Consider the following 13,948-nt stretch of genomic DNA (forward strand, 5'->3'; position numbering starts at 1 on the left):
CATTTTGAGACCCCTCGCATTAACAGCTACTAACACATTTCTCAGATCTCCCCCGTGCCACACTCCCTCCCTTTTAATAAATCGCTGAACTCTTGCCGCCTGCACGCTGACTCTCCGTCATCTCAAACTGTCACCTGAACTGTATCACACATCCATAAAATATTAACCTCAAGGGAAAACACAGGCAAAAAAAACCCCACCTTGTCATTCTCCCCACCTCCCCCCTCCTCCGCAAGTAAGCAGTACTATCTCTCAGACTCAGGTGCCCGGCCACTCACGGATATCTTACCCTCAATCTTGTGTCCACAGTCGCCACTGGCTGCGTGGACGAGTTTGTACTCTCCTCTGCTCTGTTCAGCCTGCCAGTTTCTGTTTAATCAATTCAGATTGTATTTGAAGGAGGCCAAATCTCATCTCAGGTTCGGATGTTGTTGGAAATGAAGTGCATCCTGGACGATGGGTGTAAAAACAGCTTCACTTTATCTGGTAGATTAAAACTTCAGGGTCACGGTAATCTGTCTTAATGAAACTGTCAAGTAATCCGAGAATCTGTAAACTCCACGTGTCACGTCGGCATCCTGGGCACCCTTTCGTGCGTACGTGTATATTTTAGCTGACTGAATTTAAACGTGATTTTTAAATTGCTGATTGGCAGACCAGAGGGTTATGTGATTGCTTTGAGAGGTAGATTAACTAGCAATTAACCAATGTTAAGGTAATTGCGTAGCCAATCAAATAAAACTCAAAGCAGGTACGGGGGAAGCATGAGGCGCTGATTTAATCATCTATAAGCACTACTTCTCTATGCGCTCTTAGGTTTGATCTGTTGGCACTCTTAATATTCGAGGATTTATTTTGAAATTTCATTTCTGCAAGCAGTTTTATTTATTTGCAGCATTCACACCTTTGTACCAGCGGCCTCAGCAGTGGTCTATCAGGATCCAGCAAGCCTTTCACTGATGCGGATGTCATTTTAAATCAGCTTTTACAAATGATGATTCACTCAAACCTCAGCTTGAACCTTTCCCTCGCACAAAATGGTACAAAAGATCTTTTCATGGATCTCAGATTGCATGCTTCTCTGGAACCAAAATTCTCTTAAACCTTATCAAACGCTATATCAAACATACATTTAAAAAGTAGGTCGCGCAGTTGTCGCACACGTGCTCTATTTTATTCTGTTATTAGGAATCATATAAACCAATTTAAGCCCTGTTGACCCAGTTTTCTTTAAAATATCCCTTAAATAGTTGCAAGGTCACAGATTGTCTGATAGGATTACACATAATATGTGATGCATAGAAGCATGTTCCAACAGTTTCTTAGAGTTGTAATATATTTACAGTGTGTTAATTCTTTTTAGGACTGCAGAAATTAAGTTTGAGGTTTAATAAATGACTTATTGCATAAATGCAAGATGGAAATTGAAAGAGCAACTCTTTTTTTGCCTGTTTCACTTGTGCTGACTGTATATTATTGTAGGGTTTTATAATATAAAGCACCTCAAGGTGACTTATTGTGATTTGGCACTATATAAAAAAATGAATATATGCTAAGCTGTATTATCTGTTGGAAACACATTGTTAACGTAGCTCTAAACTGTCAAATTCTGGGCTTCTTCTAGATTCAGTTCACACATTTCCCTGAAATTCAGTCTGACATATAGTCTTTAGTCAGGCAGAAAAATTGGAATCCCCATTAAGAGTGTTTTGCTGTACAGGACAAGTTTTAATTCACTCTCCCAACAGTGGGATAGTGGGATTTAATAGGTTAGGTAGTTCAAACATCAAACATGATTTGATCATTGGCCAGCCACGGATCTGGTTGATCTCCTTCCGTTACAGTGGATATTTTCCAGAGTTAAAAATTGTATACACAAAACCCAAGTTCCCAAGATGTACTGGAGCGCGTTCAAAACAAATTATTTGTGGTTTATATTTGATCTTAGTTCTCTCCCTTTCTTCAAAATGATTTATTATCATCGCTGATGTAGCTGCATAATGCATCTGACAGATTGTGCAATAATACAGTACCATACAAGTTCATTATAGCTCGTGCGCCGTGAAATGCATCTTGTGTAAGTCTCGGTCACGTTTGTGTCGGGCTTAATAAAGTTTGGAAGCGTTTCACATGATGCAATGGATGTGTAATGACCTAGAGTGCAATGCACATGGAGGAAAAAAAGGGTAATGTTGAAAACCTCAAAAGTTAAGTTTGAGATTATGAAGCAGTTTTTGCAGACAGATAAAAAGAGGGCATCACGGAAGAATGGAAACTGAGGTTTTTATTCCATTAACCGTAGCACGATGCTAACTCACGAAGCACATCTGAAGCTGTGTTTACATTTACCTAAAGCTGCATTCAGTCGCAGGCTGTCTGCCTCTTCTAAAAAGGGCTTGTCAACAAACACCAGTGAACTCGAGGCTGACCCTTTTTTGCACAACCCAAAGCTGGCAGCTGATCCCTCTGAAAACCGACCGAATCTCTGAAAGGGGAGCAAGAGATGCATAGCTGGCAAGCATGGAAAGCTTCAAATGATTGATAGCCATTTGTTTTGCCTGCTTAATACAACATAAACTCTCCAGCGATTCATCACCGGAGTGAGGGGTTTTTCACGGTGCCTCTGCAAAGCCCACTAAAAATAATTCATTTTCTGCGTGCTACGAGCCAGGCGCTAATGTTAAATATTCATGCGGGTCCAGTCTAAGTGATGTGGCCATTGGCACACAGTTAGAGCACACTCTGTGGAAGGGAGGAAATGTCAAGCTGTGAATAAATGAAAGCAGTGAAGCCGTATATTACCCTGCCATTGTGAATTTACTATAGTTGCCATTTTGTCCAGCCACTTCAAATGGATCTCTTTTATAATCAATACACTCAGTAAAACATCGAACATATTGCCACGTTGGCAAAAATCTCGGCTCGCTGTGTTTGCCCATCCTTTATTCAGTGTTTGTATTTGTTTCCTAATTTGTGCCTCATGAATGTTAACCGAGGGCTTTGTGCTGTTCCTCTTGTAGCAGTGTTCAGTACCGGCAACTAAGCCGACTCTCCTCAAGGATGTCGATGCACTTTGAGCCCATCTTGTCACATTAATCAATATAGCTTGTGCCTATGCAGCTGTTGTGTATCGACTGCCACATCAGTCAGCTGCATTCGTTTTTGAGATGTTTTCACTGCAAGCTGATATGAGAAGATGTTGTCATGGTTGCACAGAAATTGTTTTGAAACGCTATAGGTCATCTTCTGCCATGATATCAGTAAGCACAGTGGAGGGAAAGGGCAAAATATAATAGAACTTACTGGGTTGAATATCCATTTAGAGAAACTCAAATAGAGAGCATAATGTCCGCTGTGCATCATTTGGATGGAATAGGAAATGCTAAATGGCCTCATATTGACAGACACACTCTCCCTGTATTCATTTTTATCACGTGCACACACATTCGCACGTGCGCGCGCCACTCACATCCACGCACACGTTTCTTTTCTGCACTCTCTGACTAATGAGGCCTGGGGCTGGAGATGGTTCCATCAAGGAACTTCCCCCTCTCTTTCTCCTCTCTCTCTCTCGTTCTCAAACACGCACCTGATTGATAGCAGTGATTTGACTGAGAAAAGGGAAATGGGAAATTGAAAAATGGTGGGAGAAGATTGGAAACAACGTGCTGATTATAAACTCTGTGAGGAAACAAAAGGCTTTCCCTCTGCCTTTTCTCTTAGCTCTGAGGTAGCAGGTGTGTGTCTGACAGGTGCCTGATTGAGGCGCACAAAAGACATTACAACTGCAAACAAATGGACGTATTTAGCGTCCCCGGATGCAGTTAACGTTTTGGGCTGATAGAAGTGATTATGAGTATATGAGCACACGCAGCCGGGGAATGGGCCCAGGTGTTTGGGTGAGTGTAGCAAGAAGGCAGCCATGTTATTGTTGTGATGATAATAATCCATCTATACAATTAATGGTATGCCATCACCAAGGTCATCAGCCTTTGGAGATGTATTTAATATGTCTCACATTGTAATAATAGAGCCTTTCTGCGCTGGCGACACATACACAGGAGGTGTAAGACCGCACAGATTTATCATCATGAGAAAAAAAGAAAAGAAGCGTGAGTGAAAAAGTGAGAACAACAGACGCTGTGTTCCAAATTCGCTGATTTACAAAATAACCTCAGTTACCTCGATGCCATCGCCATTTATTCTGGTCTTTTTATGTTTATGCTCTTTTGTTTCATGATCAAAAAACCCCCAAAACCACAAAAAAACCCAGCACTTTCACAACAGTGGCATAAATTAGCCACTGCCTCCTTTTGGAAAGCCTTTGTGTATTCCATAAATAAGGGAGCATCTTGGCTGAAGCCCCGGTGGTTTAATATTCTCTGAGAGCTTCCAGACAGTGAGTGGTGGTGCAGCAGCTGTCTCTTGACCCTGCCGGACCCCCACTTACCCCTCTGACCAGCTCCTTTCCACTGGGCAGGCTGTGGCGATGACAAGCCTGTCAGAAGCTTCTCCTAATGTCCTAATTACCCCTCACACACACATACACGCAGGCGTGCTTGCACAGATGTACACACATTCCTAGTGAGTAAGCAAATATGCTGGCAGACAAGCTAAAAAGGACGCACTCACGTTCTCACCGTTTCCTGCTTGAGTATTGCTCATGTGAATTTTCCTTGCAAGAGACCGCACATTAGGTGAGGCATTACAGTGTAACCAGAATAGCAGTGGTTCTTCCCCATAAACAGTTCTTGGAATCTTGATCTGAAACATTTCTTGTTTCTTTTTTTTTTATCTGGGCACAATCAGAGCGTCGGTTTCTCTACTGTGATAACAAACGTGGCACTCCTGCTGCAACTTTCTTTTAAAAACTGACACCAGGCTGAAAAGAGGTTTCAAAGTGCCTGCTGCCTCTGAGCAGAAAAAAAAGACACCAAAAAGTTGCAGCATCACCCGAAATAGACAACGTGAATGAGATGTGATGTGTCACTTTGCCAGAGGTTAAGCTTTGCTTCGGCTTAGAACACGAGTCTCTTCTCTGGTGCATGGTTTTGGGTGCAGAGCGTAGTGCTGCTGCCGCTGCTGCACTTAAGTCTGTGCTCAGTCAACTAGTCTTGTTAACATAACAGAGTGGATCATTGTGCCTGGTAGGAAAAAAAAGGAAATCATTGTACCTCCCAGCAAAAGCAGTTGCTAAGTGATTCATAGACCCGGATAGTTACTGCATTTGTCACAATCCGCATGACTTAATCGTGTGCTGCTATACCGTTCTCCCTTCCTCATATTGTGCTGATTTGCAATATATCTTTTGAAAAAGTGTTGTTTTGTAATTCTTGTCGGATCACCTTTAGTTTGACAGATCTAAAGCAACCACTGTCTCTTTTATTTTGCTTTTATTTTTGCCACTTTTCTTGGTAACAGGGATTGTGTGGTGCCTATCATGTGAGACCGTGTGGAAGAGCAGCCTGGCATCCACACTCATCAGAAATTTGTTAGCAGCTTTTTTTTAAACACACGCACACACCCCACCCCCTTGTTTTTTGTTTTTTTCTTTATGACACGACTGTAAGACACGAACACTACCGGAGCTGTGCGGAGCTGTCATGAAAGCGGTTGGCTGCTGTTTGCAATTTTTTTTCTCTTTTTTTTGTCAGCCGCAGAGACATTTTCATGTGTATTGTGAACGACAGCACCCAGTCAGGTACACCGATGATATTATTCACCTTTTATGCTTTCAAAGGCGTTTCTAACACTGACATGTCTTAATTTGAAAATTGCATTCACAAGAACACGCATCTCTGGGAATTTCTGTGCAATTGCAGATGCCCATAGCACTTCACTGAGGGGGGACAGGGCACCGAATTCAATATAGCTACTTTTTTCTTTTTTTATCTGACAGCATTTCTGAAGGATTACCCTTTAATCTCCCAACGCAGAGACTCGCGTCAGCTACATGTGTCTTGCTGGCGCTGCTCACACAATCAAGCAATAGATTGGACCTTTACAAAGCATATCCCATTAACACAGAGCAATTACCCACTTCTGTGGGGATATTTGCAAAATCTCCTTTTTGTTGCGGTTTATCAAGCAGAAACATGCTTTGCATCTCCTGTAAGCCTACCTGATTATAATGTCTCAATTGACTCAGGGGAAATTTAATCTGAATATTCCTGGCCGTGTTTACAGGTGAGCATTTTCTGATATTTCACTGACTGTTTGGGCTGGATTAAGTAGTACCGGAGAGGTGATAATAAAAGAAGTGGGTCAAGTACATAAATGAAATGCAACTTAATTAGTTCTGCCATTTTACAGAGTAGAAAATAGCTCTTTTTTTTTAGTATAACAAGAGCACACAATCTTGAGAGGTCCACTCAGAAGCTTTTTGTAGAGATTTAGGCCATATTATTCAGTCTTAATTGGCGGATGACGTTGGCTCCATTGTCGTAGAGATTAAGCTGCTCGGTAGCTGTTATGATTTCAGCCACGTCAACTTTTAAGTCATCTGCTTGACTAAATGTTATGTAATCCCAACTCAGGTCTGTTTGCTTTTTTAAAAAAAAGGTTTTTAGGAGTCAATTAATGGCTATTTTCATGACACATTAAGCAGTGAGTAAGCCTAATATTATTTCCTTAGGCTCATAGACTTTTTAGTCTTTGTGTTTTGCAACAACCCATAACTCAAAGAAGTATTTCATAATTTGCAAGGTTGATTTATGCCAAAGGGATGACTCACTTTCCACCCCAAATGGGAAAATAAATCCTTTGTTTTGGTAGATAAGAAAGGTCTCCCACCTGAGAGCTGTTGGCACTGAACTTTTGTCTGAGCACCCACAGACTGTAACTACAGATGGGCTTAGCCACTTTTCACAATGTAGCTGCAAACATTTTTATTTATTTTATTTTTTTTTATTTTTGAGAAGTGATCATAGTTTGGATGAGAGGGTAAAATGCTGAGACAGCAGCTAATGCTTGTTTAATGAGGTGTATCCATATATACTGCTTGGGTGCATCCCACAGTCAGTATCTGCTAATTTATGCTAAGTAATATACAAATAAAAAGTTAAAGACAAGCAGGAGCGCTTTGTTGGTGCTAACGACACAGCAGGCCATAATAATTGAACTAAAACTCCAACCCCACAGGCATGACAGAGAGGTGGCTCTGTCATGCCAAGCTGCTAATAATGGATAGCATTATAGCTTAATGTAGCTTAAATAGGTGGGCTGTTAAAACAGTTATACACTATTGGAGATAAATTATCTGAATTTCAGGAGCAGGACCGCGCCTCCAAACACGCCCCTTCTGGATCTTATCTATATATGATGACCCAGTTCTACAAGCTGTTCGTTCCCGCTTTCGTGCCCCATCCTCCCTCCCCTTTTTTCAATTCTTTCACTTATTCACTTCTTATTAGTACATGAGGATCTGCCAGGCCTGGCAGCTGCATTGAGAAAATGACAACATGGGCCCAGCTAGTGAATTGTCATGATGTAAAATATTAGCTTTGGGGATTAAAACTGCACTTTTTGTACTGGTTTGAAAGCTGCTATAAAAAAAACCCTGATCACGAGTCTTCGGGGCCTGACTCACCTTTGAACCCTGCATCAAGTGGCCATCAGAGGAACTGCTGCCTTGACATTTGAGTCTTCATTTTTCAGCCCTGGAGTTGCTATATGTATGCACACTATTAGGCCAATAGGCTACCTACAGTACAAACCTGGAATGTCTGCGAATTTGTTTTGCTGTTGATAAATGAATAGATAGGCTTTCAGCTAAAGCATGGAGCGTGCTCAGATGTCATGAAGACGCCTCCAACCATTTCATCTGCAGTTCACAGAAAAAATAAATGGCATATCTGCGGAAACTGAACAAATTGTTTAATAGGGATTTCAAACTAGTTACAACTGATAAGAAAGACTAGAGTAAAGTGTTAGAGACTGGTTTTTGATCTTATTTGTGAGGAAAGCAGAGTTTCTTTCATCAGTTTGCTTTGTGAAAATTCTGACCTCAAGAGTCGCCTGTGTTTATTGGGTCCACTCTGCAGGAGTCCGCTTCTCCATCCGATTTCCTTGAAGAGAAAAAGTTTGAAGCACACCTCTGATCCTACTAATTAAATGAAAACACAGTGGGCTACCCACAGTAAGACAGCATTACTCCACACACACATGCACTGTCGCAAAGGTAACCAGTGTGGGTGTCTCTATGGGGAACTACACCAAGCTCCAACATCCCACTCTGTTGTGTCCTCTTATGCAGTGCGATCACACACTAGGTTGACATGCAACACGCTTCAGATCATGAGCATAAATAAGCAAGGGATGTTTTACCTGAAAGGAAGAACATTAATTCAAAGGCATCACTCTAGTACTGAGAAGAAATGTTGCCTCATTAGTGTTACCCCACTGCTTTTACCGAGCAGTAGGAAGAGAGAGAGAGAGGCTATGTGCCACTCTTGCCACACAGACATCTTGTCTCCGGAGATCTTAGTTTGCCTCAGTGACTAAAAAACAGCGTGCATTATTATGGATTCACTGGGGTGGCAATGGGTTGAACGTAGACCCCTGAATACTGGTGCACTTAGAGCCTCACTTCGTATAGAAAACATACTGCAGTGCAAGAGTCTGCCCTTTCAAATGCTCACAATGAGCCGGTTTCCAGCAGGAAATGTAGCATCAATGTAGGTGGAGAGTGTGAAATGCTCCACTTTTGTGTTTCTGAACATAATGTTGCTCATTGTGCAGAACGGGAAGATGCGATTTGGATGAAAAGGAAAAGAGGTGAGGCGACAAGGACAGACATTATTTGGAGGACGGTTAGCCTGCCTGCTCTCATCCAGTGTGATTGACATATTGGTGCAATGGGTGCACTCGCACGAATGCCATCACATGCATTTCCCCAGAAATCTGTCTATCAGCACTGTCTAAGCAGAGCGACAGCCATGACATCTAATCACAGGCGAGCTGGCACCTCATAACTTCTACCTAATGTGCTGCAGGTACAGAGGAGAGAAGGGGAGCGCTGCACGACAGCACCCCCGCCACCAAAACACTATTTATAGCCCCTTCAGAGGCCACCAGCAGGAAGTGGATCATACTGAAGGGTTAGGGAAGGTGTCACTACACTATATCACAAGTCTCTGTGTTTAGATATAGGTCTCTCTTGACAAGATTAAACACCGAGATGCCCCGCTATCAGGCCGACGCATTTTTCTGGGTTATAGTCCTGACAAAGTATTGCAGCAAAACGAGGGCAGATATGGTACACATACAAGATGATAATGAGTCATTTACATAATGTTGCTACAACATATAATTACCTGGCAATTAAAGCAGCTCAAAAGCCTCATTATGGACTGTCCTGAGGGCTGGTTGGACTGGGATACATGCAGCGTGCTCATTCAAGCTCAAGTCTATCAACGCCTATTATTCGTGAGTTCTTTTTTTTTTTTTACATCAACTGCCCAGAAGCCTCATTCTGGTGAATTATCACATATAAGCAAGTTTTGGCTGACACGCTGTGTTTTAGATGAAGCAAAGCTTTAAGTTAGTGAGATATCGTTGCGGGCTCCTGGACAACGTTCAAAATTTGTTTCCCATCATGTGTGATTTGTCACTCACATTTTTGTGTCCCGAGGGACTTGCTGACACGTCGAAAATGCACAAAGGAGCCATAACAAGGACATGTGTCATACCTTACACCCTTATTAAGCCAGCAATGACAAGTTAGACAGGCAGTCACTTCACCATACTGTACAGCACGCTTGGCACTGAAGCTCCCATTGCTCACAGCCAGAGTAAAGAAGCACCAAAGTCTGTGTGAAATGTCAATATAATAAAAGATGGTGCGAAATATAAAAATGTAGATGTGCAGCAAGGGGGCAAGAGATTTGTGTGTGTGTGCATGTGTGTGTGTCAGAGTTGTTTATGAATAGCAGACAATGAATGATGGAAGCTCTCCCGAGGGTACAGGCCCTGAGCAATGCTGCAGGGACTTGGGAACGCGCCAGTCTCCCATGCCCTGTGAGATGCCAGTTTGGGTGGGCACCGTTCCGAATGGGTGCTCTCTTCTCCAGGATACACGGCGGGTCCCAGGGGAGCGTCTCCAGGCAGTGGCTGCTCCACAGTGGGGCTGGCTGGAATCTCAATCAGGGACACAAGGGGTAGAAAACAAAGTCCAAATATTCCCTCTGTACCTCTATATTGATGTAACATCGGAAAATAGATGAAGGCAGGAAAATGGCTCATTACGTCGGAATCGCACACACCTGTGTTGTAAAAATGACTCATTATGACGGCTTTTGTATTTGTCTTAATTGGTGGAAAATTACACAAATAGCATATGGAGCTTGAATTTAATGAATTTCAACAAGCCTATTTAAAAATTATGAATATGCTTTTTGTTACCAGTGGAATATAGCTCCCTGCTTACATCCTGTCTGCTCACAACTTGTCTGTTTTTTTTTCTCCTCTTTTCTCTCCTGCTCTCCTTCTCACCTGTGCTGCAACAGGAGCTGCTGAAACCCTGACAGGTAATCTTTCTTTTTGCTACCTGCTGTTCATTTGGAAGTGCTTGCTTCTGTCTGTGTCTGTTGATTGGCTGTCCATTGCGGTTTGTTCATCTGTGCATGTTTACATGAATGGCTGGTTATGTTCATAACGTTTCTTTTCAGGAAGGAGGAGATAGCCGTCGGCTCACAGCTCTGATCCTCTGTTTTTATTTGTAATTCTCAAATCAACATTTCACCACATGTAATGGCTGATTTCGATTTCTTTTCAAGCCACTTGGTTTCCTCTTCAATTTGTCTGTAGCTTTGACACATTCCTGCTCCTAACTATAGAAGTTTTGCTAATCTCCTCCCATTCTGTAGCCTCTCCAAAAGTAGAATCTCAGCAGTAAAAGTGTGAGGAATGAATTTAACAATGTGTTTTTCTCTCTTTCGGAGCTGTAAACAGCAGTATTTTCACATAATTTCCATCCTGTAATAAACTAAATCAGTGCTACTTCCCAGGCTAAGAGCCGTAATTACCTAGTTTGAGGGGTGAGGCTATGAAAAAAAAGACCTGTCACGACAGAATATCCACTAAGGTTATTTTCCCAAGCTGCTCCTTTATCAGAGGATAAGTGTTGCAAGTAAACACTCAAAAAGAGTTAATATGGAATGAAGCATGATATTATCATATTAGTGCCTAAACTTAACCGAATTACTAGTTAACTTATTACTAGTACTAGTACTGGGTTGGCCCAGCTTTTGCCTCCAGAACTGCTTTAATAGCATCGTTTGAACAAGGTGCTGGAACAATTCTCAGAGATTTTGGTGAATATCGTCATCGTCTGTTACACAGTTGTTGCAGATTTGTTGGCTGGACAGCAAAAATAATCAGTTAGGCTGTTCCATTAAAATGGTAATCAATTGATGGTGGACCAAAGTGTACCCAGAAAATATCCCTGACATCATTAAACCAACACCAGCAGCCTGAACTGTTGATCCAAGACATGATGGGCCCATTTCAATTTCTGACCCTACCATCATAATGTCACAGTAAAAACAAAGACTCATCAGACCAAGCAGTGTTCTTTAATTTTGGTGAATGCATACAAACTGATAGGAGTCTGGTCTTCTGCTGCTGCAGCCCATCTCGTTCAAGGTTCAATGTTCAGTCAGTGATCAGTGCTGAGTGTTGTGCATTCAGAGATGCTTCTCTGCATAGACATGTAAACCCTAGAAATCTCTGTGACATTGTGGTTTTTAACCTCCTAAGACCCGAACTCTTTCATGGCATACATTTTTAATTTCTCTTTGGTATTTGGCTTTATAGTGTTTGATAGGACACTATAAAGTTACAATCGAGTAATGATGTGCAAAACTCTTTATTTGGTGTCTGAACACAGCAGCATTTTGCCTGAGTACAAAAACAAAATGAGAAACAACAATTGTGCCCCTTTGAACAATATGGCTCATTTGAAAGCCATTTGAAAGAGCAAAATTTAGTATTGTGGTCTAGACAACCCAAAATGTGATGTGGACGCCGGTCCTAGGAGGTTAAAATACTCAGGCCAGCATATCTGGCACCAACGATTATACCACATTCAAAGTCACTTGAATTGCCTAAATGTATCGAGTTCCTTCCATGTGATTGGATGGTTATGTGGTGTCATTAAAGAGCAGTTGAACAGGTGTACCTAGTGAAGTAGCTTGTGAGTGTAGTATATGGTGTTTAACCTTTCATGGACCAATACAAAAACAAACAGTGAACACAGTGAGCGTGCAGACCTAGTGAGAATCATTCAAAGGGATTTCTCATATCTTTGCAGTTTTATTCACTTAAAACTCATCTCTAAAGAGCTGCTACCGCTGATGAGTGTGATTTATAAACCCGCTGGAGTCTTTCGTTTCTGTGAGAAAAACAACACTGTAATATTTTAGTTGATAAAAGATGCTTTTTCAGGAAGGACATCCTTTTTTCTAGTTGTGTTGCAGCATCATTATACAAACGGGCACCCTTAGCTTCTAAGAGAGCTTATATTTAGTTAGAAAAAAAACGATGGTCAAATTAGGGGGTACGAATTATTTTTTTGAAGCTTTTCCATGCAGGTCTAGGAGAAATGGCACAGCGCTAATTATACCCTGAGACACAGGCCTTCTTTCTTGTGAACATCCTTAAAACAGCATTTCATCATGAGGATCAGGATTTAATGACTGAGAGGGATAAAGTGCAAAAAGGCAGCATCAGAGAAAGAGAGGGAGAAACTTTTATTGTTAATGACTGTCTATAGTCCTGGTTGTTCCTTGAAAGGACATGACTGCTGCAGACAGCGGTGACTCAAGGGAGAGGAATTGGGGGCTGGCTATCCTGCTTTTTGCTGCCCCTTTCATGTCTTTTGATGTGAAAACAAGAGAGAAAAGTTCAAAGAAAGCGCGAGCTCCATTCAAAAGGTGCCTGTCTCCGAACTTCTGATGGAAGAGCCGACCCCCTAATATTTCCTGATTTCGTCAACTTTTGTAAAAATTGGTCAGGTTTGTGCCGTTTTGCATTTTGAGTACGGCTGATGAACCGAGACTCCGCGCCAGACACTTCATGCCAGATTGTACATCCCCTTGGAGAGCACACAGACTTTTGAAGGTCTGTATTTCCCTCTGACTGTTTCATTCAGTATGTTGTGATGCAGGAACAGGAGGGCAGCCATGTGTAGAGATACAGGCACTTTACTCTCCCAGACAGCTGCTGGAATGAGTGTGAATTTATCAGCCAGTCATCTGTGCCATGCCTCTGCCCACTCCCCCCTACATCCCCACCCACCACCCAGAATTAATGACTGCCTTTCCTCATTTGCACCCAATCATGACTAGGATGCCGAGGCAATTGAAAATGTTTACTTCAATTGCGAAAACCCTCCATGTTCCACAAAGTGGCCTGTTTTTACTTTGATGGGATTGCTAATCACAGCGACGATATTTATGTGTGTTTTGAATTGGAGATGAGCCTAGGCTAGGATATTGGAGGGGGACCAACCTTGCTTGGGGCTGCTAAACCTTATGGAGAATTTATCTTTTGCGTTCCCTTTCTCTCAGCCCAACAGATTGGGAGCTGAATAACCTTGCTTTGAGGCTGCTGCTCTATGTTGCTGTTGTGACTGCCAAATATATTACTTTTACAGCAATGAAATAAAATAGACATCAAAACACTACACTTTGCTTTTGCCTAAAAACACTATTATGTAGTGTACAGAGGAGCTGCACTGTATTGTTTTCTTTATACTATACTAGAATGCATCCACATTTTAAATGTTCACGTGAGGTCATTTTTGATTTGATGCTCACCATTATCTTGTTTTATTCTATTATTTTAGATGGTAAACAACTAGTGTAGCTAGAAAGTGCCTCTTTCTTCTTATCACTGATTCAGTCGTTCTCATACACCATATTGCTAATGGGTCAGGAGCAAATTATGT

At 41.9% G+C, this 13,948-nt stretch overlaps 1 protein-coding gene across 3 annotated transcripts in view; it reads left to right on the forward strand.

Moving 5' to 3' along the window:
* Positions 1 to 13,948, forward strand: part of cadm1b (cell adhesion molecule 1b) — a 169,041-nt gene that overhangs the window by 99,404 nt on the left and 55,689 nt on the right. For 2 of the 3 annotated variants that reach the window (XM_082503403.1, XM_082503405.1), the window contains exon 2: positions 10,506 to 10,526. The exons of the other annotated variant lie outside the window; for it this stretch is intronic. In XM_082503403.1, the coding sequence (XP_082359529.1) occupies positions 10,506 to 10,526 (21 nt within the window). The remainder of the gene's footprint in view (positions 1 to 10,505; positions 10,527 to 13,948) is intronic. 3 annotated transcript variants of the gene reach the window in all.

Source organism: Aulonocara stuartgranti (genome assembly GCF_965226115.1).
Source record: "Aulonocara stuartgranti genome assembly, chromosome: 14".
In the NCBI taxonomy this organism is placed as follows: Eukaryota; Metazoa; Chordata; class Actinopteri; order Cichliformes; family Cichlidae; genus Aulonocara; species Aulonocara stuartgranti.